Genomic DNA, 27,758 nt, shown 5'->3' with positions numbered 1-27,758 from the left:
TTAATTTATCCAGATTTGATTATCCATATTTTACAGGGTTTTTAATTTTGAAAAATAATTAGTAGAAGACTGATTAAGTAGAGATACATATCTGGGTGTTCGTTGTATTTAAATACATGAATAGCAGATGTGACATGTCCAGGATTGCTAGGTATTTGAATTTGGAGAGGGAGTTATCACTCTCCTCTGTACCCTCTTTGGCATTTTTAGGAGTTCCTGTCTTATAACATGTCATAAGGCTTATATTTGGAGGATATAACTGAAAAGTTACCAAATACTGGTGGTTTTGGATATTCAAAAGTCCTTTATGGATTTTGAAAGGTAAAAATAAAAGTTAAGGAGTTATGCTATCTTAATATTTTACTTTTTTGTGCTTTTTCCTATTGTTTTGGTTTCTAGGAATTGGTAGCCATCCAAATGGCTCCTAGATGGCTCTGCACCCTATTAAAATGGTAGTATTTGCTTTAAAATTTTCATTGTACCCGGTTCTTAACTATTAGGTCCTTCCTTGGACCAGTTCATTTTAAATTATTGGGTCTTCTCGGGCATAGGATTAGCAAGGCTAAAATGGTGAGTAATATATTTGAGGCTTGCAAAAGATTCAGGGGTGGAAGGACAGAATTTCTGATTGAATTGTGCTTTATACTTGGACTTGCAGGAATTGTGGGAGGCACCTCAGTGAAGAAATGGACCAGTGTGTATAATCATGGAATCTCCTTGCTGACAATCACCACCTGCTCTCCTTGATAAGTGAGAGAGAGTAGTCAGGGGAGAAGGAAAAGAGGTCAACATGAAGCTAAAGCAGCGAGTCGTGCTGTTAGCAATTCTCCTTGTCATCTTTATCTTCACCAAAGTTTTCCTAATTGACAACTTAGATACATCAGCTGCCAACCGGGAGGACCAGAGGGCCTTTCACCGAATGATGGCTGGCTTGCGGGTAGAGCTGGTGTCCAAGCTGGACCACACCTTGCAGTCTCCCTGGGAGATTGCAGCCCAGTGGGTGGTTCCCCGGGAAGTGTACCCTGAAGAGACACCAGAGCTGGGGGCAATCATGCATGCCATGGCCACCAAGAAAATCATTAAAGCTGATGTAGGTTATAAAGGGACACAACTGAAAGCCTTACTGATACTTGAAGGAGGACAGAAAGTTGTCTTCAAACCTAAGCGGTAAGTCTTCATCTTGAAGTTATCTGTGCTGTTTAGTTGTAACTTGGGATTTATATGAGTGCTTATCTCCCTCTCTTGGTATTCTCTTCAGTAAAATGGGAAGGAGAGACCAGAAGATCTCTGAAGTCTCTTCTAGCTCTTAATGTTCCATGATTCTTTGAGTAAGGGAAATTTATAGGAATATGTTTTGGTTCAATATTAGATTGCACATTTTACAGTTAGAGCTATCCTTGATTCTGAAATTTGTCAAGTATCTACTATGTGCCAGATGTTAGAGATACAAAATGAATTGGTTAGGAAATAAGCAACTTGTCACCATAAGTGTACAATTAAAGACTGGGCAACCACATGTCAGGGATGCTGTGGAGTAGGAGTTACCCACAGTTGGAGTAGGTTTTGGGTGGGTGACTTAAGTCCTTTTTAGCACTAAAGCTGTGATTCTTTCACTTGAGCTTTGCTTTTGTTTTAATTAATAGGCTTTATTTTATTTTTTAGGCAATTTTAGGTTTACAGAAAAATCAAGGGGAGAGTGCAGAAAGATCCTATATACCCCTCCCCTCTCTTCCCCAGTCTCTCCAATTATTAACGTCTTCCATCAAATTAGTACATTTGTTACAGTTGATGAGCCAATATTAATTTATTAACTAAAGCCCATAATTTACATTAAGTTCACTCTTTGTGTTGTACATTCTGTGAGAGTTTCAATAAACTTATAATAAGTATTCACCATTACAGTATCATACAGAATAGCTTCCCTGGCCTCAGCGTCCCCTGTGTTCTATCTATTCATCCTTCCCTTCCTCCCCCTGAACCCCTGGCAACCCCTAATCTTTTTACTGTCTCCATGGTTTTGCCTTTTCCAGAATGCCATATAGTTGGAATCATACCTTTTGTAACCTGTTCAGATTGGCTTCTCTCTGTGTCTTAAGGTTCCTCCATGTCTTTTTGTGGCTTGATAGCTTTTTTTTTTTTTTTTTTTTGCTAAATAATATTCCATTGTATAGCTGTACCACAGTTGGTTTATCCATTCACCTACTCAAGGTCATCTTGGTTGCCTCCAAGTTTTGGCAGTTACGAATAAAGCTGCTATAAACATTCATGTGCAGGATTTGTGCAGATATAAGTTCTTAGTTCATTTGGGTAAATACCAAGGAGCACAATTGCTGGATCATATGGTAAGAGTATGTTCAATTTTATAGGAAACTGCCAGTCTGTCTTCCAAAGTAGCTGTAACGTTTTACATTCCCATCAGCAGCGAATGAGAGTTCTTGTTATTCCACATCCTCAACAGCATTTGGTGTTGTGAGTGTTTTGGATTTTGGTCATTCTAATACGTGTGTAGTGACAACAACAAGAACTGGGCCATTTTAGTTGCCTCAGTCCAAATTTGAACTAGAGAGGGCTAGATCATGTGTTGTTACACAGTGATCACTTTCTTAAGGATCTACAGAGATCATTCATGTGGCCATTCTACAGTATAATTAATTTTTTTAAAGTTTTCTGTTTGTATATGAACTTGAAATAGGTTAACATGGTGGTGATTTATATTCTTTTGACAGGAATTAGTTACTAGTGGATTTTCTCAAAATTTGTAATGTCTAAAATTTTCTGTGTACTAAACATTTTTTTCATTCCTCAGTAGAGCTTTTGAGAAAATTATAACACATAACTTTGGGTCTCTTGCTGGAGTGGGAGAAGAAATATGGGGTGAAGGGGTGCAGAAACCAACTGTGACCAGAGTAGTTGGCTTAGCTCCCTTCATGAGCCAAATATCAGTAGATAATAGGCAAGCAGAGAGCTAATATTATTGGAATTCCAGAAATGGAAGGGATCTGCATTTCCCTGGAACTGGGAAGCATGGTGTGTGGAAGATGTGGAAATCAGGAAAGTTTTAAAATGCAGTAGACTTTTGGAGAATAGAAAGTCTGATTGGCAGGTAATGAGGAAAAAGCATAGTTATGTGGGACTTGGATCTAATTTCTGTTGCATGCGCACCATTTGCCAGGCATTACACTAAGTACTTTTGTATCTGTTGATGCTTTTAACCTTTGTCACAACTGTGGGCAGTTGCAGTTCTTATTTCCAGCGTAAGAAACTGAGACTTAGAAAGAATAACTTGAGAAAGAACAACTTGACAAGATCACCCTGCAGTAACTAAGGGAGCTGTCAGAGTGTGAGCAGCTTGTGTTCTGCCACACACGTGTGATTCTCTTAAATTTGTTGGCCTTCCTGTAAGAGAGATGACATGGATCACCCATCATCAAAAATTTGCTACTTTCCTTTTGAAATACGATCTTTGACCTCTTGATTTGTAGCCTGAGAGATCGCAGCATAAGCAGGATGATGGAAGGAAGACAGACTAAAAACAAAAATTAAATTCATGTAAAAAGAGATGAGTTGCAGGCATTTTGTGTTTAAATAAAAGGATACCCTCTCCACACCGACTATCTGTACACTAAGAATCGAAGGTGAGATGGGACAGCAGGAAGTGTTAGAAGGCAGATATTACTGACGGTGCACAACATTAGTATTAGTCCAGGTGCTTTGCAGATAGGGCTGGGGTATTCAGACAAAGCATACCTGGAGGGAGGAAGAGGCCAGACTGGTGACTAGTGGACGTGGCAGCAGATAAATGCATAAGCTAACCTTAGTCACTATTGCTTCATCTCATATCTCTTACTACCACTGCAGCCTTCCCATTACTTTCCTCTTCCAGACCATCCTGGAATCCGCTTTCATTCTTCTCCCAAATACCCATATAATCACTGTGCTCCCCAACTTTAAAACATCCAGGGATTCCCATTGCTCACCAGACAAAACCCAGCCTGCACAGCCTAGTGGCCAGCCCCTCACAGCCTGGTCCTCCTCTCTACACCCAGCTCTTTATTCTTGTCAGTGCGGCCCCTTCCTCCCCCGTCACCTTCTGCAGAGCCCTTGTCTACGCCCAGCTCCAGAGATGCTCCTGCCCCACCTCCCGCAAGCTGTCGAGCCCCTGCAGTAGGTGATAGCGCTCTGGTCACTGCACACACTGACCTGGGCTGATTACACCCGGCACTCTCCCGGGGTGGGGAAAGTGGGTGCACATTTAAGTGCTTGTAGAAATTGACTCCAGCCCCCAAACACCCAGCAAATTGCTATTCTGACCCTGCGGGCCTCTGAGGCTATTTAGTCCTAGTGTAAGTGCAAATTAATGTTCTTGGTCACATTCTGATGTCCTTCACCAGAAGGATAGGAGTGATTTATTGGCAGTTACTGTATGAATTTTGCTGCTCTGTCAGTGACTTAAGATGGATTGCTCTGTTGAGAGGAGGATCTGAGACCTTTCTGCTAAGTCGAGACGTGCACGTTTCTTTAACAGCCACTTGTGGTTCAGCATTTCTGGAGCCTGGTTGTCCATGTCCTCCTGCCAGAGATGGAAGATTTGTATAGTACATGAAATATATAGGAATACAGTGATGCCTTTATTTGCACATTTTTCCTTACTACATTATTATAAAAGTGATTTTTTTCAGTATATTGGGTTGGCCAAAAAGTTAATGGGGCTTTAAGTAAAAAAAGACGTTTTTCACTTTCACGAAGATCTTTATTGAACAGCGTGTTCACTAACTGAACGAACCTTTTGGCCAACCCAATAGCTGTATCCTTTCTGGAAGTAAATTGATTTTCACAGGCAAAAACTGCAGTTATGGTGGGAAAGGAACAAGACGGCAAGGGCCTGGGGGTGGGTAGAAGTCAGTGACTGATCTTAGGAAGTGCTGAAAGGGACCTTGGAGGTCAGCTAGTCCAACTACTCATTTTACAGCTGGGGAAAATGAGATCCAGAGTTCTGACTTTCCGTATTTCTCATAACCAAAGCATGAACTAAGGATTCACACCTTTGGACTCCAATGCAGTTCTTTCATTTTGATTCTTCTTCCTTTCCCTTTTCCTTCCCTCCCTGTTTCTCCAGCCTACTCCCAAAGTTCCTGGATTTTTCTAGGGTTTTACATTTCACTCCAAGCAGCCTTTCCATGTACTGGAAAGTTCTCTAATGTTTCACTGAAAGGAATGGACTGCACATCACCACAAATCTTCCTGTGGCTCCTCTGGAGTTCTGAGAAATAAGGTATTCAAGGACTGTCGCCCAGCTTTATGGACAGCCTGCAGCTGTAGTGGAGAGAGAAGTGCTTGAATAGTGTCAGCTTTTGCTGCAGTCCTGTGTAAAAATTGAGACTTTTAATTTGGAGGTAACAGGTGTAATCCTTGGCAGCCTAAATGATGCTTTGACACTAGAAACAAAAAAATATGTTTGAGTATATATATATTTTTTTTCTTTTTTTTTTTTTTGCGGTACGCGGGCCTCTCACTGTTGTGGCCTCTCCCGTTGCGGAGCACAGGCTCCGGACGCGCAGGCTCAGCGGCCATGGCTCACGGGCCCAGCCGCTCCGCGGCATGTGGGATCTTCCCGGACCGGGGCACGAACCCGTGTCCCCTGCATCGGCAGGTGGACTCTCAACCGCTGCGCCACCAGGGAAGCCCATGTTTGAGTATATTGACCATGCTAGGAAGAAACTGGTGTCCAACCAGGTGGTTTTGCGTGTCTGTCTTCTAACATAAATGTTTCATCACTTTGATTTGAAAATGTGTTTGGTGGACATGGTTTTACTTTTATTCTGTGGTCATTTATGTTGAAGGTCACTGCCTTGTATAGTACCATTTCCCACTTCCCCATGGCCTTTTCAGCATTGGAGATCCAAGTGTCCTTAGTGGAGTGGCTCCTCTTCACGTCATTCTCAACTTATTTCTGTCTTGTAAAGCCTGATAGGTCTCCTTTTGATTGAGGAAATGCAAGTGAACAGTAGAGGTCATAGGTGAATTGTGTCTAGTTCTTCCCATTAACAGGGAAGGCAAATGTACCTTTGCCTCCTTGTTAACAAAAACAGAGGCATATCCAGACCATTTTTTTCCCCAAGAAATTTAAACTTCTCTAATAAGCCTTGCCATAGCCATTCTGGTAAGCCTTGCCATATTTTCCTTTTACTTCAGCTTAGTCTAATAAACATTTCAGTAGACATTTATTAAGCATGAACTATAGGCTTAACACTGTGCTGAAGGTACAAAGATGGTCCTCACCTTCCAGAAAAGTACCTTATAGTTTTACTTAAGCTACATTGAAAGTCTTTTAGAGGGATAAAAATAACATCTGTGTTTTATTCATAGAATGATTGCAGAGGTAGATGTATAATTCTAGTTTTCTTCTCCACTTCATCTTCATCACATCAACCAGTGATCTATGCTAATCCATGACTGTTCTCAGGATTGACAAAGAAGTTTTCTAGAGCAAAATTAGGCTTGCAAATTTCTATTCTGCCTCTTGTGCTGTCGCCTCTGGTACTGATGTAATTCATGTCTACATCTGTGCTTCCCATTCACTCTGCAGGTATAACCGAGACTATGTGGTAGAAGGGGAACCTTATGCTGGTTATGATAGACACAATGCAGAGGTAGCAGCCTTTCATTTGGACAGGTATGTGTAATCACAGTGGGTTACATTCATTTTGTTTCCTTTTAGAAATATCTTGGAGAGGACTTGTGGACGCCTTTCAAAGGAATGTAATAAAAAAATGAAATCTAATAACTTGTTACCTACTTTAGATAACTGATTAATTCCATTAAATTTGTATGAGTTCCTCATTATTTGGGTGGTACTAGGAGTACCAAAGTAAATGTCTTAACTCCAGGCTTTTTTAGGTCATTTCATTGTCATTTCATTCTGTTATGCCCTCTCTCATTGGCATGAGTGAAGATGTTCTTGGTAAATAAAATGGCAGGAAGAAAACCAGAGTTTGAATTCAAGTCCCTAAATTGAACTGGTCACTAATTGGGCCTGGCAGTCCTGATTTTTGTTTTGTTTTGATTTTGTTTTAAATAATACTCACTTATCCTCATATGCTAGAAACATATAGCATGACATATATGTGAATTTTATTGTCCTTCATACAAAATATGCACAGCTTCAATAACGAGGATAATTCTAACAGGGAAAATAGATGTGAATTCTAAACGTATAAGTTAACTAGGAAAATTAATATTTTTTTAGCAAGTTACTAGTCAGGATCCTTGTAACTGAATTGTCTAATATCCCAGTTGCTCCTCTGATCAGCTCTTTAATCAGGGCATATTGGTAGACTTTAAAAGAAATTATTCACAATATTTTAAAAATGAATCTATAAGGAAACCAGAAGAAAATAAAGGTGAATTTTTGTCTTTTTTCTGGATTAGGAAGGATTTTCTAAGCATAAAAGCCATAATTTAAAAATCACAAAGAAAAAAATAGATTCAACTAAATTAAAAAAAAATTAACTCATGTCAAGAAACATCAAACAAAATTTAAAAGCAAACTTAGGAAAATACTTGAATCTAATATAATCTAAGCATTAATAGCCTTAATATATAAATGTTTAGAAAATCTTATACATGCTCTAAAACGCTAGTAGAAAATGGTCTAAGAACACAGTTGGTTGAATAGAAATTATTGATTGCTAATAAATATGACAGAGGGAGTTCATCTTCACTAGTAATAAAATAAAATCCAAGGAATTCCCTTGTGGTCCAGTGGTTAGGACTCTGCACTTTCACTGCTGTGGGCCAGGATTCAATCCCTGGTCAGGGAACTAAGATCCCACAAGCCATGCAGCGTGGCCAAAAAAAAATCCAGTTGAAACAATGGGATACTATTTTCTCCTACTGAAAATGGCAAAGATTAGAAAAAAGATAATACTTTATTGGCAGGAATACATTAACGTTCGTATACTGCTTCTGTCATTGTTAATTGGTTCAGTCATTCTTTTAAGAACTCCGGCATTATGTATCAAAAACCTTAATGTTCATACCCTTTGAATGAGTAACTACCTTTTTATGCAAACATCCCAGATAGTTCTAGGAAGTACCCTAGAGAATCAGAAATTCAAAGATACATACACCAAGATCTTAGCTGGTAGTATTTTCAGTAGTGAAAATATGGAAGCAATCTAAACATCTAATGAAAGGGAAGAATTAAATAAATGTTTGTTCACAATACCATGAATTTTCACTGCCTCTTCTAAGGCCTAGTGGGAAAGAGTTGGATAAATCCTACTCATCACTTAATTGCACATTAGTATCAGTCTTTCCAAGACCTCGTTTGTTTCCTTATTTTCTTCATCCCTAGACCCCTTCCTGTTTCTCTGTTGATGGACACCAGCAGTTCATGAAGATCTTTTTCCTATATCCATACCAATATTTTATATTATCCAACATACTAATTTTAGTTAATCTAATATATGTAAAGTGGTATCTCATTGTTATTTTATATTCCCCCAATTATGGGTAGAGATTAGTACCTCCTTTGCACAGCACAACACCTGTTTGTTAACTTAGAGTGAAGTGGTCTTTGTATGGAAATTACTTTTGATGTTAATTAAATGTAATCACGTTTCTATTTATTTATTTATTTTTGTGGCCTCGCCACACAGCATGCAGGATCCTAGTTCCCTGACCAGGGATCTGACCTGTGCCCCTTGCAGTGGAAGCACCGAGTATTAACGACTGGACTGCCAGGGAAGTCTCTATAACGTTTCAATTTATCACCTGTGCTTTGGGGGTCTTGTATTTTAAAGCCCTTCCCTCCCTCAGAGTCTGAAAGATATTCTGTGGCCAGTCCCCCTACCCCTTTTGTTAACTGCCGCACCCAAGCTCAGGTGCCACTGGACATGGCTTCCCAGCACTAAGTGGCTGCTGTTCTTTGAAGGTCTGACAACAGTCAATGGGGAGAAAAAATACTTCCCCACTTTCTTTCCCACCTTATACTTTTCTGCTCTGGGTTGCTATTTCTCCATTACATTAGGATTTAACCACCTCCTCTGGCTTCAGGAAGTTCTCTCATTTTTTATGTTATTATTATTTTTTTTAAGGCTTCTTTTATTTTATTTATTATTATTTATTTATTTTGCGGTATGCGGGCCTCTCACTGCTGTGGCCTCTCCCGCTGCGGAGCACAGACTCCGGACGCGCAGGCTCAGCGGCCATGGCTCACGGGCCCAGCGGCTCCGCGGCATGTGGGCTCTTCCCAAACCGGGACACGAACCCGCGTCCCCTGCATCGGCAGGCGGACTCTCAACCACTGCGCCACCAGGGAAGCCCTTTTATGTTATTTTGACATCTATTGATCTCCTTGCTTTTGTGGCTTTTCTAAAAATAAGTTTAGGACAGAGTCAGTCAGCAGCCCTGAACAATGGATTATTTATTGCACAGTCATTTTTTTTTAACATCTTTATTGGAGTATAATTGCTTTACAATGGTGTGTTAGTTTCTGCTTTATAACAAAGTGAATCAGTTATACATATACATATGCCCATGTGCACAGTCATTTTTAAAGGCTTTTCTAATAACATGAGAAAAGGCTCATGATACAATGATGAGTGAAAAGCAGGAGACAGAAGTGCATATAACATAATCTCAATTGTGTATATACACACAAGAGTGAGTATGTGTTTATATATACATGTGAAGGAAAAAATGGTCTTATGCCGAAATGGCAGTAGTTACTTCTCGGTTGTGGAATTATGGATGATTTTAATTTTCTCCCATAAATTTTCTGTGTGTTCGAAATCCTGCCCCTCCAACTGTTCTTCAGCGAGTGTGTATTTTTTAGCCAGAAAATTTCCTTTTTTAAAAAAAATGATGGTGCTCAACGATAAGGTTGCACTCTTAGACCATTAGAAGTATCTTCAAATGTATCTATATTTAAGTTGTCCCGTGAGTTTATCCTTTTAGATTAATCTGTATAGTTTTCTGTCAATGTTTTATGTAAAGGTTTGAAGCCCTGTATGGGTTTAGGCCCAATTTTTTTTTAATGCTTTGTTAAATTTTAAAATTTTATTATGAAAAATTTCTAACAGACGTAGAAAGAATAGTATAGTGAACCCATATACCCACTCCCTAGGTTTAACAGTTGCTCACATTTTGCTAGATTTGTCTTACATAAATTATTTACATCTTGATATTAAATTCATAAATATATGTACCTCTAAAATGTAATGTAAATGTAATGTAAACCTGTAAAATGTAATGTAATATGTACCTTACCAGCAATCAGCAATACCTTTACACACCTAATATGATTAACCATGATTTTTAAGACTACTGTTCAGGGAATTCCCCGGCAGTCCTGTGGTTAGTGGTTAAGACTCTGCGCTCTCACTGCCAGGGGCCCGGTTCGATCCCTGGTTGGGGAACTAATATCCCTCAAGCTGCACAATGCAGCCAAAAAAAAGAAAAAACTACTGTTTAAAATATATCCCCAAAGATTTTTCTCTTCTGTTCAACCTTCCAAACCAGGATTCTGGGTTTCCGCCGAGCCCCCTTGGTGGTTGGCAGATTTGTTAATCTGCGGACAGAGATCAAGCCTGTTGCCACGGAGCAGCTCTTGAGCACCTTCCTAACTGTAGGTAAGGAGGTTATAGAGGACGTTTAGGTAAGGGAATAGTTAATAAATTAAATGGGGCATCATTGAGCAAGCTGGCTCATGACTTTTAGGAACTGAAGAACTCAAGGGACTACAAAAGCAAATCAGGCAACTTGTTCTCAGAGTACTGGGGGAAATAGATCTAAAGGTGGATGGCAGGAAATTGAAAGTTTTCCCTAATGCACGCTTTGTGTGTCTCTGAAGTAGGAAGTGAGATCATTTACGACAGTGTAATTAGGGGATAACTTTATTTCCTTCTGCTTGATCTTAAACTAAATCTCAAACTTGAAATTTGGTCTAAATCAGTTACTGTCTGTGTATCATTGCCTTGGTGGTTTTTATCATACTCCTGTGCTTTCTTGGGAACTGTTTCCTGTCTCCTGAGAATTGAGCAAACCTTAAGGCAACTCTATAAGAGGGTCAGAAATTCCCCTGTAGAGTTGCCCTTGGGCCTGGAAGATCACCACTGCCTCCTCCTACTCTGCAAAGGTTAGCCTATGTAACTCTTTGTGTGTGGAACTGACTGCCATCCCTCTGGCCTCTGTTCTCCATTGTCACACTCTGAGATAAGGGGTCTGGGCTAGAATTCTCATTCCTGTTCTCCTTGCAGACATAGTGAGAATGGGAGGAATTCAGAGGTGCTGTGGTCTCTTGTCTGAGCCTCCTCAGGGTGCTATTTTCAATGACACAGTACTCTGCGTTGATATGACTGTTGAAATAGACATTGCAAGATGAACTTCAACTTGCTTTGCTAGAGTGAATGGATTTACATTTATAATGAGGTGAAACTGAATATTTAAAGCACTTTTGACAGATTCATCATTCAGAATTTAAACTTATCAGGCTAGGGCTCTGCTGTTCTTACAAATAACCAGAAGCATACAGTGTCACTGATTCATTTCATATATTTTCTAATCACTTCTGCTTGTCCAATTTTATGCTTAGGCAAACATGCATTCCTGATGGATGAGAAGAATAGGCCTGCTGTCTAGAGACTCAGAGAAGGTTAACTCTCATATATTGTGCAAGGTGCAGGGGAAGGGAGAGGCCAGAAAAAGGTTTGTAGAGGAGGTTATTAACACTTGGGCTGAGTATTGAAGAATCCATAGACGCTACCCAGGCTGCCAAGAGGGAAGGGCATTGGGCAAAATAACAGGAAGTATAATGGAAGTGAGGGCACAAAGACCTGAAAGTACAAAGGACTGGTACATTTAGAGAAAAGCTCCTGGATACACTCTACAGCATAGGGCAGTGTCTTAGTGTGGCTGCTATAACGAGATATCATGGACCGTGTGGCTTAAACAATAGGGATTTATTTTTCACAGTTCTGGATACTGGAAGTCCAAGATCAGGTTGCCACCATGGTAGGGTTCTGGTGAAAGCCCTCTTTGTGATTCACAGGCAGCAGTCTTCTTCCTGTATCCTCACATTGCAGAGAAAGAATGAAAGAGGAATCATCTCTATCATGTCTCTTCTTATAAAGGCACTAATCCCATCATGAGGACTCCTCCCCAAAATCCCACCTCCAAATACCACCATATTGGGGCTTCACCCTGTGAATTCTAGGGGGGTCATGAACATTCAGTCCATAGCAGGCAGGTAGAGGGATTGGCTGGAGATGGGTTTTAAATAATGGACTGACCTTAGCACAATTTTTAAAATGTATTACTGGATAACTTGGTATAATGATAACTAAATTTTGTATAGCCCTTGCAACTTGACAAAGCACTTTCACACAGTTACCTTATTTAATCCTCTTGACAAGAGTGCAATAAGTAGGGGAGATTTATCCACATTTCAGACCCGAGAAAGAGGTTTAAAAGAGTTACATGACTTTCCCAAATTCACAAAGCTACTAATTGTTAGCCAGGATTCAAACCCAGATTTTGAGAATAAAATATTTGATCTGCTTGTATTCTTCTATATTCATTCATTTATTTATTGAACAAAATTTTGTTTCACTCTGTGTGGCAGGCTCTGAACTAGGTGTTGAATATACAAAAATGAATGACACCTTCCTGCCTTCAAGGAGCTTTATCTAATGGGGGAGCCAGACATATACAGAGGGCCTGTGGGAATGTGGAGGGGAAGAAGAGGGTGTCTAGAAGTTAGGGCTAGAGTGATAGTTTCAACAAAGTCTTAAAGGGTGAATAGCAATCCTGCAGGAAGATACAGTGGGAAAGAACACCCTAGGTTTGGAAAAGGACTCTTAACCTTTTTTTGTGCAAGTGACTCCTTTGGCAGTCTAGAGAAGTTTCTGAATCCTTTCTCAAAATAATGTTTTTAAATACATAAATTAAAATACGTAGACTTATAAACAAAACTAATAATATTGAAGTATATATTTTTTAACCTAAAATTACAAAAAGCTAATTTGTGATAGAGTAACATGTGCTTCGTTATTTACACATTAAATAACAAGATTTAGAGTGATCTAGTAACTACCATAATTTCAGACCATAAATATAAATGATACTTTGCAGTGTCGGCAACAATGCTAATATGATATGAAAAATTTATTGATTTCTTCTGTTGAGAAAGTCACAGGTAATGCTAATACTGTGGTTTGCTGCCTACCATCATAACTGAAGGAAATGCTAAGTTTCAGGTAGAAGTTGGTGAAAATAAAAATGTAATTTTGTTTCCATCCAGTTCACAGGCTCCCTGAGTTAACCCTGTTCTAGGTGGAGGACAGAGCAGAGACAAGAGCGACAAGAAATGATAGAAGAGCATGGCAAGCGCAGGAGACTGTGTGGTTGAGCTGAAGTAGAGACTTTCTCCTTAGGCACTGGGAGGCCATGGAAAAGAGTTTGAATGTGGAAAGATCAGATCTGAGTTTCAGAAAACGAATTGTAGCAGCGTTGTGGAGGATGAATGGGGAAGGGCAAGCTGAGATGAGAGCCCTTGGGGGCTGTTGTAGTAAATGCACATGCAGTGAGTCCAAACTAAAACCTGGACATCTAGGGGATACTCAAGAACTGGAATGGAAGGAACTTGGTGAACATTTGGGCTGAGTGAGACAGTTGAGAGAAAGGAAAAAGTTAAAAATGACTCCTAAATTTCTGGATTGGATGACTAAGTGTATAATGACGCTGTTAGCTATCTTAGGAATATATAGAAAGGAGCAGACTTAGGGAGATGGAGCAGAGGAAGATAATGAATTTAATTCTGGATATTTTGTTTCCTTGCGTAAAATAATAAGAAATAGATATATTGGATTCTGTCCCCAGTTCCTAACACACAGCTCCTAAAACCCTTGTAAATTCCTAAGTGGTAGGAACACTAGGAGCATATCTTGTTCTATTGAGGTGATTCTGGGTTGGTTCCTGGATGCCTCCTGGATGGAGGCTGTTCACCAGAAAGAACAAGCCATAATTAGAAGCTTGGAATTTTCAGCCCCGCACCCTTGCCCTTTCTCCAGAGAGGGGAGAGGAGCTGGAAATAACTGATGATGGCTGGAGTTACTAATTGATCTTGCCTACGTAAGGAAGCCTATATAAAAATTCCAACAGTACGGGGTTCGGGGAACTTTACAGGTTGGTGAACCAAAAGTTTCCATGTGCCACCATGCCAGGCCCCAAACTCCACAAAGACAGAAGCTTCTTTGTTCAGGACCTCAACCTATGTATCTCTTCATTGGCTCTTGATTGATACCGTTTGTAATAAACCAGTAATCTAGGGAGTAACCTGGTTTCCCAAGACCTGTGAGCCGCCCTAGCAAATTTTTTTTTTATTGAGGTATAATTGTACATTATGTTAGTTTCAGATGTACAGCATAATGATTCAGTATTTGTACATATTGTGAAATGATCACCACAATAAGTCTAGTTAACAAACATCACCATATATAGGTACAGATTTTTTTTTTTTCTTGTGAGGAGAACTTTTGAGATCTGTTCACTTAGCAACTTTCAAATATCCAGTACAGTATTATTTACCATAGTCACCATCCTGATGACTTATTTTATAACTGGACGTTTGTACCTTTTGATTCCCTTCACCCATTTCTCCCACCCCCCGACCCCCCAGCCTCTGGCAACCACCCATCTGTTCTCAGTATCTGTGAACTTGGGTTTATTTTGTTTCGTTTTGTTTTAGATTCTGTAAGTGAGATCATACAGTATTTATCTTTCTCTGACTTATTTCACTTAGTGTAATGCGCTCAAGGGCCATCAGTGTTGTTGCAAATGGCAAGATTTTATTCTTTTTTATGGCTGAGTAATATTCCATTGTATATATACCACATTTTTTTTTTCTTTATCCATTCATACATTGATGAGTACTTAGGTTGTTTCCATACCTTGGATATTGTAAATAGTACTGCAGTGAATATGGGGGTGCAGATATCTTTTTGAATTAGGGCTTTTGTTCTCTCTTCAGTTAAATACCTAGAAGTAGAATTCCTGGATCATATGGCAGTTCTATTTTTAATTTTTTGAAGAACCTCCATACTGTTTTCCACAGTGGCTGCACCAATTTATGTTCCCACCAGTGATGCACAAGGGTTCCCTTTTCTCCACAGCCTTACCAACACTGGTTATTTCTTGTCTCTTTGATGATAGCCATTCTAACAGGTATGAGGTGAGGTCTCATTGTGGTTTGATTTGCATTTCCCTTGTGATTAGTGATGTTGAGCACCTTTTCATGTATCTGTTGGCCACTTGTATGTCTTCTTTGGAAAAATGTCTATTCAGATCTGCTCATTTTTTAATTGGATTATTTTTTTGCTATTGAGTTATATGAGTTCTTTATATATTTTGGATAGTAACCGCTTATCAGATATATGATTTGCAAATATTTTCTCCCATTCAGTAGGTTGTCTTCTTGTTTTGTTGATGGTTTCCTTTGCTGTACAGAAGCTTTTTGGTTTGATGTAGTCCCACTTGTTTATTTTTGCTTTTGTTGCCTTTGCTTTTGGTGTCAAATCCAAAAAATAATTGCCAAGACCAATGTCAAGGAGCTCACTGCATATGTTTTCTTCTAGGAGTTTTATGGTGTCAGGTCTTAAGTTCAAGTCTTTAATCCATTTTGAGTTAATTTTTGCATATGTTATAAAATAGTTGTCCAGTTTTGTTCCTTTGCATGTGACCGCCCAGTTTTCCCAGCACCATTTATTGAAGAGACTGTCCTCTCCCTGTTGTATTAATTATTAATTAATTAATTAATTAATCGAACCCAAACAGGGGCTCATAGGGACCTCTAATTTATAGCCAGCTGGTCAGAAGCACAGGTGACAACCTGGACTTGCAATTGCCATCTGAAGTGGAGGGCAGTCCTATGGGACTGAGCCCTTAACCTGTGGAGTCTGATGCTATCTCCGGGTAGATAGTGTTAGAATTAAGTTAAATTGTAGGACACCCAGCTGGTGTCCAGGAATTGCTTGGTGGTGGGGGAAAACCCACACACAGTGAAATCTCACCTTGACAGGAACATCCAGGAGTAAATGTTGACTAGTTATTTAGGAGCTAAAATCTGTAGCTTAGGCGAGGAGTGTGGGCTGGAGCTGTAGATTTTATTATCATAGGTGTTAGCTCATCCAAGGAGAGCGTGGAGATCGAGGTCATCAGAAAACCAGTTTTAAAAGTTTGGCGCATCCAGGAAATAGTGAAAGATTCGGAGCCTCAGGTTCATGGCTATAAAACTGGAATATTGAGGTCTGGAAAGGTAGATTGGAACCAGATTATTCATAATAAATAGCTGGCATTGATTGGTCTCTGACAATGTGTCAGGCACTGTGCTGAGAATTACTGGGGATTGTCTCTTCACTCTTCACAACCCAAGGGTGGAAGAACTGTTACATTATCTCCGTTTTACAGAGGGAGCTTAGATAGGTGAAATTACATGCCCAATGTCATGCAGTCTAATGACTATTTAGAGTCTATATTTTGATCCCACAAACCTGACCTTAGATTGCACTTTTAGCCAGTACACCTGACTCCATTCAGTTATAAAGGGTCTTATTTACCAAACTCAGAAGTTTGGATTTTGTCACATAGGCAACAGGTTTCCTACACCAAGCAATGTTTTGTTTTGTTTTTTTATGTTTTTTGAATCAGTAATACATTCCCACAACTCACAATTTTTAAAAAATATCGAAAGGACTGCAATGAAAAGCCTTCCTCTCATCCGACCATTCCTTCTCCCTCCTCCTAGTGGTAACCTCTATTAGTAATTTCTTTATGTCCTTTTTGTACGAAATATGAATATATATTTTTATTTAACTCTACTATTTTATACAACATATGTCATACTGTACATACTTCTGCATCTTATTCTTTTATGTAATACATCTTGGAAATCTATTATCTCATGTAAAGAGTTTCTTTTTTTTTTTTTTTTTTTTTTTACCAGCTACATCATGCTCCATTGCATGGACCTACCATAATTCATTTAACCAGGCCCTTGTTGGACATAAAAGTTCCAGTATTTTGTTTTTACAACCACTGTTGCCCAAAATTACCCTGTACATATTTTATTTCATACATGATCAAATATATCCAGAAGTGGAAGTGCTGGGTCAAAGGGCACATACATTTTTACATAGATGTTTAATCAGTTTACATTCTCAGCAGTGATGTATGAGAATGCCTCTTCCCTGCTAGCCTCAACAACAACGTATTATCAAACTTTGGGTTTTGTTTGTTTCACATGTAGCATCTTTTTATTTGTTTAAGAGCCATTTGTATTTTGTCTTTGCATATCCTTTGCTCATTTTTTAAAATATATTTATGTATTTATTTATTTATTTTGGGCTGCATTGGGTCTTTGTTGCTGCGAGCGGGCCTTCTCTAGCTGCAGCGAGCGGGGACCACTCTTCATTGCGGTGCGTGGGCTTCTCATTGCGGCGGCTTCTCTTGTTATGGAGCACGGGCTCTAGAGCACCAGCTCAGTAGTTGTGGCACGTGGGCTTAGTTACTGCATGGGATGTGGGATCTTCCTGGACCAGGGCTTGAACCCGTGTCCCCTGCATTGGCAGGCGGATTCTTAACCACTGCACCACCCGGGTAGTCCCCTTTGCTCATTTTTAGCTTTGTCATTAGTCCTATCGATTTACAGGAGCTCATACATAAGAAGGATAATAGCCCTTTGTGATATGAGATATAAATATTTTCCCCAATTCTTTAATTTCTTTTGACTTTGCTTATAGTTTTTTGTTTTGTTTTTTTGGGGGGGGGGGTTTACCTTACAGAAACTTTTTGTTTTTAATGTAATCAGTCCATCTTTTCTGATAGATTTTCTGATTTTGAATCATAGTTAGCCTTGCTCACTCCAACATTATGGAGGAATTCTGCTTTTTTTTTTCTTTTAGTACCTTTATAGTTTTATTTTTTGCATTTAAGTTTTTGATATTGTTGGAATTTATTCTGGTATATGTAATGAAGTATGGCTCCACTGTTGTTGTTTTTTTTTTTCCCAGATAGCTATCAGTTGTCCCAATAGCATTTGTTAAAGAGTCTCTTGTTTTTCCCTGTAGTAAATTTTCTTTATTTAGTTTCTTTATTTAGCTTTAGTTTCTGGACTTTCTGTTCTGCTCCATTGGACATTAAATCTGTTTATGAGCTGGTCTATAATGTTGTTGTTGTTTTTTAATATTTATTTTATTTATTTATTTTGGCTGCTCTGGGTCTTCATTGCGGCACTCGGGATCTTTCTGGTGGCATGCAGACTCTCAGTTGCGGCATGCGGACTCTTAGCTGCAGTATGCATGTGGGATCTAGTTCCCTGACCAGGGATTGAACCCGCGGCCCCTGCATTGGGAGTGTGGTGTCTTACCTACTGGACCACCAGGGAAGTCCCCTATAATGTTTTAATTATTGAGGCATTATACTATGTTTTGATATCTGGTAGGTCTTTAAAATTGTCATACCTAGTTACCCTCTAAAAGATCCGTTGGTATTTCTGATGGATCAAGTTAAACTTACAAGTTTATATTTTTATAATTAAAAAATAAATGTGGTATATCTTTCAATTAGTGTTCCAATCTTCTTTACCTAGAAAAGTTTGTAAAGTAACGGAGAGTGATAGAATCAGCTCTGTGGGTGGGTATATAGTGGATTAGTTTCTATTTAGTGTGTACTATGCCAGAGGTTGGAAATACTAAAAAGTTTGAATGCTGTTTGTCTCTTCAAGGACACATATACATGAGAACATAAACAATCATTAAAAGAGTATGTGAGGTTTTCTGGGTGTAGGGAATTAGCTCATTTGATGGCTATTATTTTGTAGAGGTGGAGAGCAAAGAAAACATTACTTACCTTAACTTTTTATTTTGAAATAATTTTAGATTTACATAAAAGTTGCAGAAATGACACAGAATCCCCCAGATTCCTCAACTGTTAATACTTCTGAATCATTTGAGAACAGGTTGCAGACATGAATATCCATTACAGCATTATATGCTCCCTTAAGACTTCAGTGAGTATATCCCAACTACCAGCACGCTCTCCTACACAACAGCATTCAACCATCAAAATCAGGAAATGAACATTGATCCAATATTGCTATCTAATTCATAGATCCTATTCAGATTTTGCCACTTGTCCATGTAATTGCCTATGTACATCCAGGATTCAATCCAGGATATTGCATTCAGTTGCATTCACTTGTCATGCCTTTTTAGCCTCCATCAGGCTGAAACAATTCCTCACTCTTCTTGTTTTTCAAGACCTTGACATTTTTGAAGAGTGCAGGCCAGTTACTTTCTAGAATATCTCTTAGTTTAGGTTTGTCTGATGTTTCTTCATGATTTAAAAACTTTGGTGGAGGGCCTCCCTGGTGGCGCAGTGGTTGAGAGTCCGCCTGCTGATGCAGGGGATACGGGTTCGTGCCCCGGTCTGGGAGGATCCCATATGCCGCGGAGCGGCTGGGCCCGTGAGCCATGGCCGCTGAGCCTGCGCATCCAGAGCCTGTGCTCCGCAACGGGAGAGGCCACAACAGTGAGAGGCCCGCGTACCGCAAAAAAAAAAAAAAAAAAAAAAAAAAAAAAAAAAAAACTTTGGTGGAAACGCTAGCAAAGTGCTATTGTTCACTTCTCAGTGCATCATATCAAGAGGCACGTGATGTTGGTCCCATTGCTGGTGATGTTAACTCATCACTTGATTAAGATGGTGAGTGTCTGCAAGGTTTCTCCAGTATTTTATAGTGACTAATAAGTAATTACTGAGTACTTTGTAGGGAGAAACTCAAAACTATATAAATATTCTATCCTCATGAAACTTGTGCCCACCAGTTTTAGAATTCATTGATAATTCTTACCCAAATCAGTTACTACTGTGATAGTTGCCAAATGGTGATTTGCTAATTCTGTCATTTCTTCTAGACTTACTGGTTGCCATTCTTTTGATGAGTAGAACTCCCGTCGCCCTGCCCCACTTTTGTTTACTTACTTATTTATTTATATCACAATGAACACGTAGACTCTTAATTTACTCAGTTACAATTTGTTACTATTATTATTTATTTTGATGCTCAAACTATCCCAGATTTGGCCAGTGGGAACCCCTACAAACTGTCTCTTGTGTTATTTGGAATGTCCCCGTCATTCTCTGAGTGCCTCCTTACAGCTGGCATAGGAATATGACCCAGGCTCATCTTGTACTTTCCCTGTCCCTGCCCTAGGGGTCATCTGTTTCTCCAAGGAGCCCTGGTTCCTTTTAATGTAGTATTAAAATGATATCTAGAAACTGATATGTGAGGGTGTTCATTACTACCTGAGTGTTATTGTTTCCAGGTTTTCTAGAGGGGTAAAATATGTATATATATACATGCGTATGTACATATATGCATACATATACACACACAAACATTTGTACTTTATTTTGTATCTCTGTGTTTTAAAACTATCAATTCAAACCAATATCTCCAGTTCTAATTCAACACTGCAGGATTTACTCTGGCCTTCTCTCATTTTATATGTTAAACTCCCTTCTCCACCTATGAGAAACCTGGTTCCCATTATCCTCAGTCTGTTTACTCATTTGCTCTAGACCCTACTCCCCACTCCGTATGTAACCAAAGTCCTGGTCCATGGCTTGGCCTCGTACATGCCCTCTCTCCCTCCCCTGGGCATTCTGGCCAAAATGTCAGTCCTGCTGAAGGAGAAGAGGACATTGCTTAAAGTGAGTTCAGAAAGATACTTGTGACAGTAGTTGACTTCTGGGAGAGATTGGGTAGAAGGGACAGAGAGGGAAAGGGAGACTTAACTTTTTCGTATATATCCTTTTGAATTTTTTTACACCATGTGCTTTTATTTCCTATACAGAAAATAAATAAAGATTTAAAAATAAGCTCAGGATCTTTGTTTTCACACAGAGCTGCTCTCTTCATTGTTTGGGGAGAATTTGGAGTCATCCTTTTTCTGTAATTGTATATGGTTCCATTCTCTCCTTTAGGAAATAATACTTGTTTCTATGGGAAGTGTTATTATTGCCGAGAAACAGAGCCAGCCTGTGCTGATGGAGACACGATGGAGGGGTCTGTCACGCTTTGGCTTCCAGATGTGTGGCCTCTACAGAAACACCGACACCCATGGGGCAGGACTTACCGAGAGGGCAAATTAGCCAGGTAAGTGCTCCTGTGAGCCACTACTTCATTCTCTCCTGTGCCTGGACAGGTGCCAACCCTGTGTAGGAGCCAGGGTTCTGTCCAAGACTAAAAAGGACTATGGGGGATTCAGGGGGAAACCTGCTAGTCAGGGACTCTCTCTTCTCTGTGTTTTTTTTTTTTTTTTCTTTCTGTACGCGGGCCTCTCACTGTTGTGGCCTCTCCCGTTGCGGAGCACAGGCTCCGGATGCGCAGGCTCAGCGGCCATGGCTCACAAGCCCAGCCGCTCCGAGGCATGTGGGATCTTCCCGGACCAGGACACGAACCCGTGTCCCCTGCATCGGCAGGCCGACTCTCAACCACTGCGCCACCAGGGAAGCCCTTCTCTGTGTTTTAAACAATGTTACATGTGGTGCTGGCACTCAGTGAACAACCCTGGTGATGCTGCTTCCCTCCAGGTGGGAGTATGATGAGAGCTACTGTGACGCTGTGAAGAAAACATCCCCTTATGACTCCGGCCCTCGCCTCTTGGACATCATTGATACAGCTGTCTTTGATTACCTGATTGGCAATGCTGACCGCCATCACTACGAGAGTTTTCAAGACGATGAAGGCGCTAGCATGCTCATCCTTCTCGATAATGCCAAAAGGTAGGACCAGCAGGACTCTCCTTGTCAGTTAGGGGTCCTGTGTATACAAGAAGAATGCTTTCTGGGGTATCCTGGAAAGCCTCCAGAACAGGCTCAACAGAAGGCATCTTTCTTGTTTCCACTCGGAGTCTTTGCCATTGGCACCCATCCTTCCAACCTGTTCAGAGTTTGTACTCCTTTCACCTTCAGGGATCTGAGGACTTTTTTTTTTTTTTTTTTTTGCATTACGCGGGCCTCTCACTGTTGTGGCCTCTCCTGTTGCGGAGCACAGGCTCCGGACACGCAGGCTCAGCGGCCATGGCTCACGGGCCCAGCCGCTCCGTGGCATGTGGGATCCTCCCAGACCAGGGCACGAACCCGTGTCCCCTGCATTGGCAGGCGGACTCTCAACCACTGCGCCACCAGGGAAGCCCCTGAGGACTTTAAAAAAGTGGAAAACTCACTTTTTCCAAAGAGTCAAAGAGTATGATTCTCTTCACAGACAACTGGAAACCAAGGTCTTCTATTTATTGCTACTTACATCATTCTTTCTTGACTAGGATGTTTAGAATCTTGAGAAATACATAGTTAACGGAACATGAAATTTAGCTGTTGTTAAATTATTCTATCCAAAGGTTCATACAGTTTAAAACATTAGTTTATTTGATAGGATGTTTTTACTATTTTTATGGCAGCCTAGGCCCAGATTTTTTCTGTTACGAGTAGGAGAGCAGTTAGTTGCTTAGTGATTATATATAAAGACAAGTTACTTTTATCTTGAATAAGACAATTTTATTAATTTTGAATAAGTGGAATGTCCTTATTTAGGCCTGAGCTATTTGAAGAGCACATTGTATTTTCAGTTTGCACTCTGCATTCTCCATGGTACCCAGTTAAGTGCCACACTTTTAGTTACACATAATAAATGTTTGCTAAATAGAATACTTCCTTGGAGCTGGAATTGTCAGGCTCTGAGTCACTATTGGTTTCTTGCGGGGGGGGGGTTTGGTTGTTTTTTTGTATTTTTGAATTTTATTTTATTTACTTTTTTATACAGCAGTTTCTTACTAGTTATCTATTTTATACATATCAGTGTATATATGTCAATCCCAATCTCCCAATTCATCCCACCACCACCGCCCCCCACCGCTTTCCCCACTTGGTGTCCATACGTTTGTTCTCTACATCTGTGTCTCTATTTCTGCCCTGCAAACCTGTTCATCTGTACCGTTCTTCTAGGTTCCACACATATGCGTTAATATACGATACTTGATTTTTTCTTCCTGATTTACTTCACTCTGTATGACAGTCTCTAGATCCATCCACATTCCTTTTTATGGCTGAGTAATATTCCATTGTATATATGTACCATATCTTCTTTCGAATGGATAAAGAAGATGAGTCACTATTGTTAACGTTGGTTGCTGAGAATAAGCTCAGACATGGACACTCAGCGAAGAATGCTTGGGCAGCATTTGCTAAGGAGGCCACCACCTCATACTGAGCACCAGGTGCCTCATACTCCATGAAAGGGGGCGACAGCTACAGAGAGTGAGAGGCCAGCAAACATTGCCTCTCCCATTCCCAGCAAAGCAGGTAGTGACCAGTGCTATGTATTTCATTTGCATTTATACTATATTTTCAGTTCCTGAATATCTTTATCCTTACTTGTAAAAATGATCGTGTGCTGTGGAAATACACATTGAAATAATTGCCTTTGCCTTTTATTATTTGAGGGCCTGCCCTGTGCTGAGGGCTACCAGACCCTCCACCTATTAAGGTGAACTTCCAGGAAAAGAGTAGAAGGTTGACAGTTTTTCCAGAATCAGTTCTCCTTTTCTAACTCGGAATTACTAAGAGCATTTTTACATCTGCTTTGAATCACTGTTTTCTCAGCCTCTGTGAGCAGTTTTTCCAGTTTGAATCTGACCATATACTTTCTTGTAGGGAATATGATAATCTAAGTCTTTTTCTGATTGGTAGTATTAAAGTAGAACAAGTATAACTTCTTTTTACAGGTAATGACCTTCTGCTTGTTTGCGAGAACCTGATATCAATAGCCTTTATTTCTCTATATACCCTTAAAACCTTCTCAGGTTTGGGGGTCTTCAGGTTCTCCCTTGGTCTGTGGGTCTGTGGACTCCATACCATGTTAGGATGGTTATGCTTCAACACCTTTCAGTATCCTGGCAGGAGAAAGGATCCTTGTAAAGGAGTATATTTGTTGTTTGATGCTGCAGTACAAGCTGTTAGGAATCCTGTGTCTAATTGGTCATGCCCTGTTTATTTTTAATTTAAGTGATTTGAGCTGTGGGAGCATGAAATTATCCAGGATCACATTCGGGTTTCTTATAGAATTTGTTCTTGCTTTGATGCTAAGCAGGGGACAGGTGCTTCCACCTAATTCACTAACTTTCCATTTAATTTTCAGCTTTGGGAACCCCTCGCTGGATGAAAGAAGCATTCTTGCCCCTCTCTATCAGTGTTGCATGTAAGTTATGCAGTCAAGTACATTTGCCTGCATTGCCTTCCTTTCCAGGCTCAGGTAACAGTACATCAGTTTTCTTGGCTTTAAAACTTCCTAATACCTGAGCAGCGCTTTTCATGCTTTTCTAACCCCGAACCCCCTGGAGATCCCGAGCTGTAGGGGATCAGGGAAAGGTTTCCACAGCAGTGTAGCCCAAAGCTCAGAATGCATTTAGAGTTTTGTAGGAGTAGAAATTTTCAGTTTATCCAATAGTGTATATCCATGTTTGTTTTAATATCAGAATATAGTCCTCACTCCCCCCCACCCAAAATCTAGTGCAGCCCATGCCCCTAGTTGCTGTACTATGTTTACCTTGTGGTTTCAAGTCCTCACTCAACACCACAACCCACCTGTGGTTTGCTTATCTCAGTTTGAAATTGTATAAACCAAAAGTAGCTTTCTCCATAGGTATTTAGTAATTGATTTTTTTAAAGTCTATATTAGATAACAAAGAAATTAAAAAGTAAATCAAGAAAATGAGATAAAGACTGGACTCTCAGGAGCTCCTTTTCAGATCTTCATTGCCAGTATGATTTAAAAGCGTGAGCACTAAGAATCAGCTGGGACCCACCTTGCTTGGCTACACAAAAGTGCAGGTCCAGGAGAGCCGCTTCCTACTGCTCGGCTCCCAGAGACACACTGGTCATGTGAGACTGCCTCTTCTGGCGACTGGTCTGTTTTACTTTTCTTTTCTTTCTTTTTTTCATAACAACAATATTCTGCAGAAAGTGTTTACCTAGGCAACCCTTAATTATCTTCATTAATATTGGGAAGCAGTGATACATCCAATCAAAACCTGTTTCTGTGAAGGAGGATGTTTTTGTTTTAATAGTGCTATCAGTCTGGTACAGTCAGGAGACAGAAAAGACATGGTGGATTAAAGAGGAAAGTTTAGTATAAGGATTATTAAACTCTTTCATACAAGAGTGACTATAAAAGAAAACTAGAGCTGAGGGAAGAACAAAGAAGAACAGAAGAACAAGGAAGAACAAACTTGGAAGGGGATCCGCCTCCCCAAGCCTGGGGTTTTGACCTCAGTGGAGAAGGTATAGTTCAGCCCACTGAATAGCAGAGAAGTGTGCTAGTTTGCAGGTGCTGGGAGTGCAGGAAGCAGCCCTCCAGAATGCAGGCAGGGTACAAGCAATCAGCAGGTGGTAGCACGGCATACCGAGAGAGCAGCAACTCAGTAGAAACCCTCCAGGCTACAGGCAAGCCTTATTTGTGGGCCTGCACAGGGAATTGGGGCACCAGCATGGGTGCGTGGCTTTGGGGGCTCTGGTTTCCACGTCAAGAGGGCCTTAGGAAAGTTATCACCAAGCCAGTCCAAGGCCGCAACATCATGGTGGGCCTGCCTGTTCTGGAAATGGGGCCAAGGCAGAGTTTCATTTGATGACCTTCCCCACACACTACTGACCCACTCACTGTACAGCAGCCAGAAGCGTCTGGAGAACCTCTTGCTTCTGCAGTCTCCTTCCAGTGTCCTCTACCAAGAAAGCTTAAGAGGAGAGATGCTTAAAGGACCTCTGTCCATTATAGCAGGGCATATATGAAGAGTGAATTTGGAGCTGAGAGGCAATCAAGTGATACCTTTGTCACACAGGGGGAACTCTAATGCTCTAGGCACTTGTAGTATTTTTCAGAAGAGTAAAACCACACTGCCTCTGTGCTTGTCCATCCCTGCCATGCTTTATCCGAAGATCCTTACTTTCTTCCTTTTTAAATGGTTGCAGAACAAGTTGCCTGCCTCATGCAGAGTCAGACTTTAATGCATACCTAGTAATTCCCACATTACCCACAGGGAGGTAAATACTTTTTTTCTAAGATAACAAAAGATCCTCTTTAGTTGGTAAAATAATTGAGAAAAATAGGTATCCTTAAACTTTTTCTTTTTATAATATTAATGCTAGAATTTTTAATTAAGAAACATAAAAAGAAGGAAATTAAAATTAAATTAATTATTAAGATGTAAGGATAACTCCTGTTAACACTCTAGTGATTTCATTGTAATCGTGTGTGTATGTTTGTGTGTATGCTTATACACACATTTTCTTTCCCCACAGGTTTGGAGTAAAAGAGTGTTTTCCCTCCAACTATTTTCCCTGACTCAATATTATATCATGGGCATTTCCCCATGCCACTGAATTTTCATAACTGCTTTTAATGGCTGCATGGTATTCCCTTGAATGGATAAGCCATAATTTATTTAACTATTTCTCAGTTGTTGGACATTCAGATTGTTTCACATTTTTCCTGTTACAAATAGCACTGCAATGAACATGTGTAAATATTGTATACATTTCTCATTAATTACTGAGAAAGAAATATCAAAATGTGGTAATGTTACTTATAATGTAGAGCTACTTCTAAAACAGAAATGATTTTTCTGGTTGAGATATTTTACATAATTATTTCTTTACTTTTGTCTGCCATGTGGGCTTTAATCTCCATTTGATAGTGAGAGGTTTTATGTAACCTGTCCTAAAACTTTTTTTCTCCCAGCATTCGGGTTTCTACCTGGAACAGACTGAACTCCCTGAAGAATGGTGTGCTGAGGTCTGCCTTAAAATCTGCCATGGCCCATGACCCCATCTCCCCAGTGCTCTCCGATCCTCACCTAGACGCTGTGGACCAGCGGCTCCTGAGTGTCCTGGCCACCGTGAAGCAGTGCACTGACCAGTTTGGGATGGACGCAGTGCTGGTGGAAGACAGGATGCCTCTCTCCCACTTGTAATTCTCCACAAAATAAGTGAAACTTGTTTTTACAAAGATAGAGAAACAGCACAATCAATTCTGAATGGTATGAGGTGGATTGGAAATGGCCAGCAGCACGTTCTGGTGATAGGGGACAGGGTGGCCTTCGATTTCTTTGATGTTTGCTGTAGTAGAAGTTGAAGCAAAGACTACAAGTTTCAGACCACGGAGCTGTACCTGCTGAACCACCTTCTGACTTCCTTGGCGTATGCCCGTTCTAGCAGTGGGCGTCACAGTTGGTCAGTATTAATTCTCATGCCAAAGGACAAATTAGAGGTGTGACATTTGAATAGGTTAATGTTGGGGTTGGTTCTGGAGTGTGTGTTTTGAGTCCATCCTTATAATCCTTTCTCCACACTTGTGGATTTTCCGAAAACACTTTGTAATCTCTTGAGTCCTTTTTTACCAGGACTATTCAAATTGGGAATTTTACTGCTTCCTAAGGAGTGGCAGCAAGTAACCCAGCATTCTGTTGAGCCAAAGTAGCATGCTCTGTTGGAGGGACTATGTTTTTAAGATAGAATTAGAGGAAGGACAAAAGCAGGAAAGATGTTTGGGCTTTTAACTGAGTAGGTGGTGCTTTTGATGATTCTTAAAGGAGGGGAGAAGAGAGAGAGACCTACTTGGTAGAACCAGAACCAAGGCGGTGATTGAATTA

The 27,758-nt window shown here is 40.2% G+C and overlaps 1 protein-coding gene across 1 annotated transcript; it reads left to right on the top strand.

Moving 5' to 3' along the window:
- Window positions 1-790: 790 nt before the first annotated feature.
- On the top strand, window positions 791-27,758 carry FAM20B (FAM20B glycosaminoglycan xylosylkinase; the record flags this gene model as incomplete). The annotated part of the gene is made up of 7 exons (XM_079696652.1): window positions 791-1,167; window positions 6,587-6,673; window positions 10,525-10,634; window positions 21,043-21,214; window positions 21,652-21,843; window positions 24,254-24,313; window positions 26,849-27,758. 7 exons carry the CDS (start codon window positions 791-793, stop codon window positions 27,078-27,080), a joined length of 1,230 nt encoding a protein of 409 aa, XP_079552778.1. The 3' UTR covers window positions 27,081-27,758.

This window comes from Hyperoodon ampullatus (genome assembly GCF_949752795.1).
Source record: "Hyperoodon ampullatus genome assembly, chromosome: 2".
NCBI classification, from domain to species: Eukaryota; Metazoa; Chordata; class Mammalia; order Artiodactyla; family Ziphiidae; genus Hyperoodon; species Hyperoodon ampullatus.
This window is presented reverse-complemented; position numbering and strand designations above follow the sequence as displayed.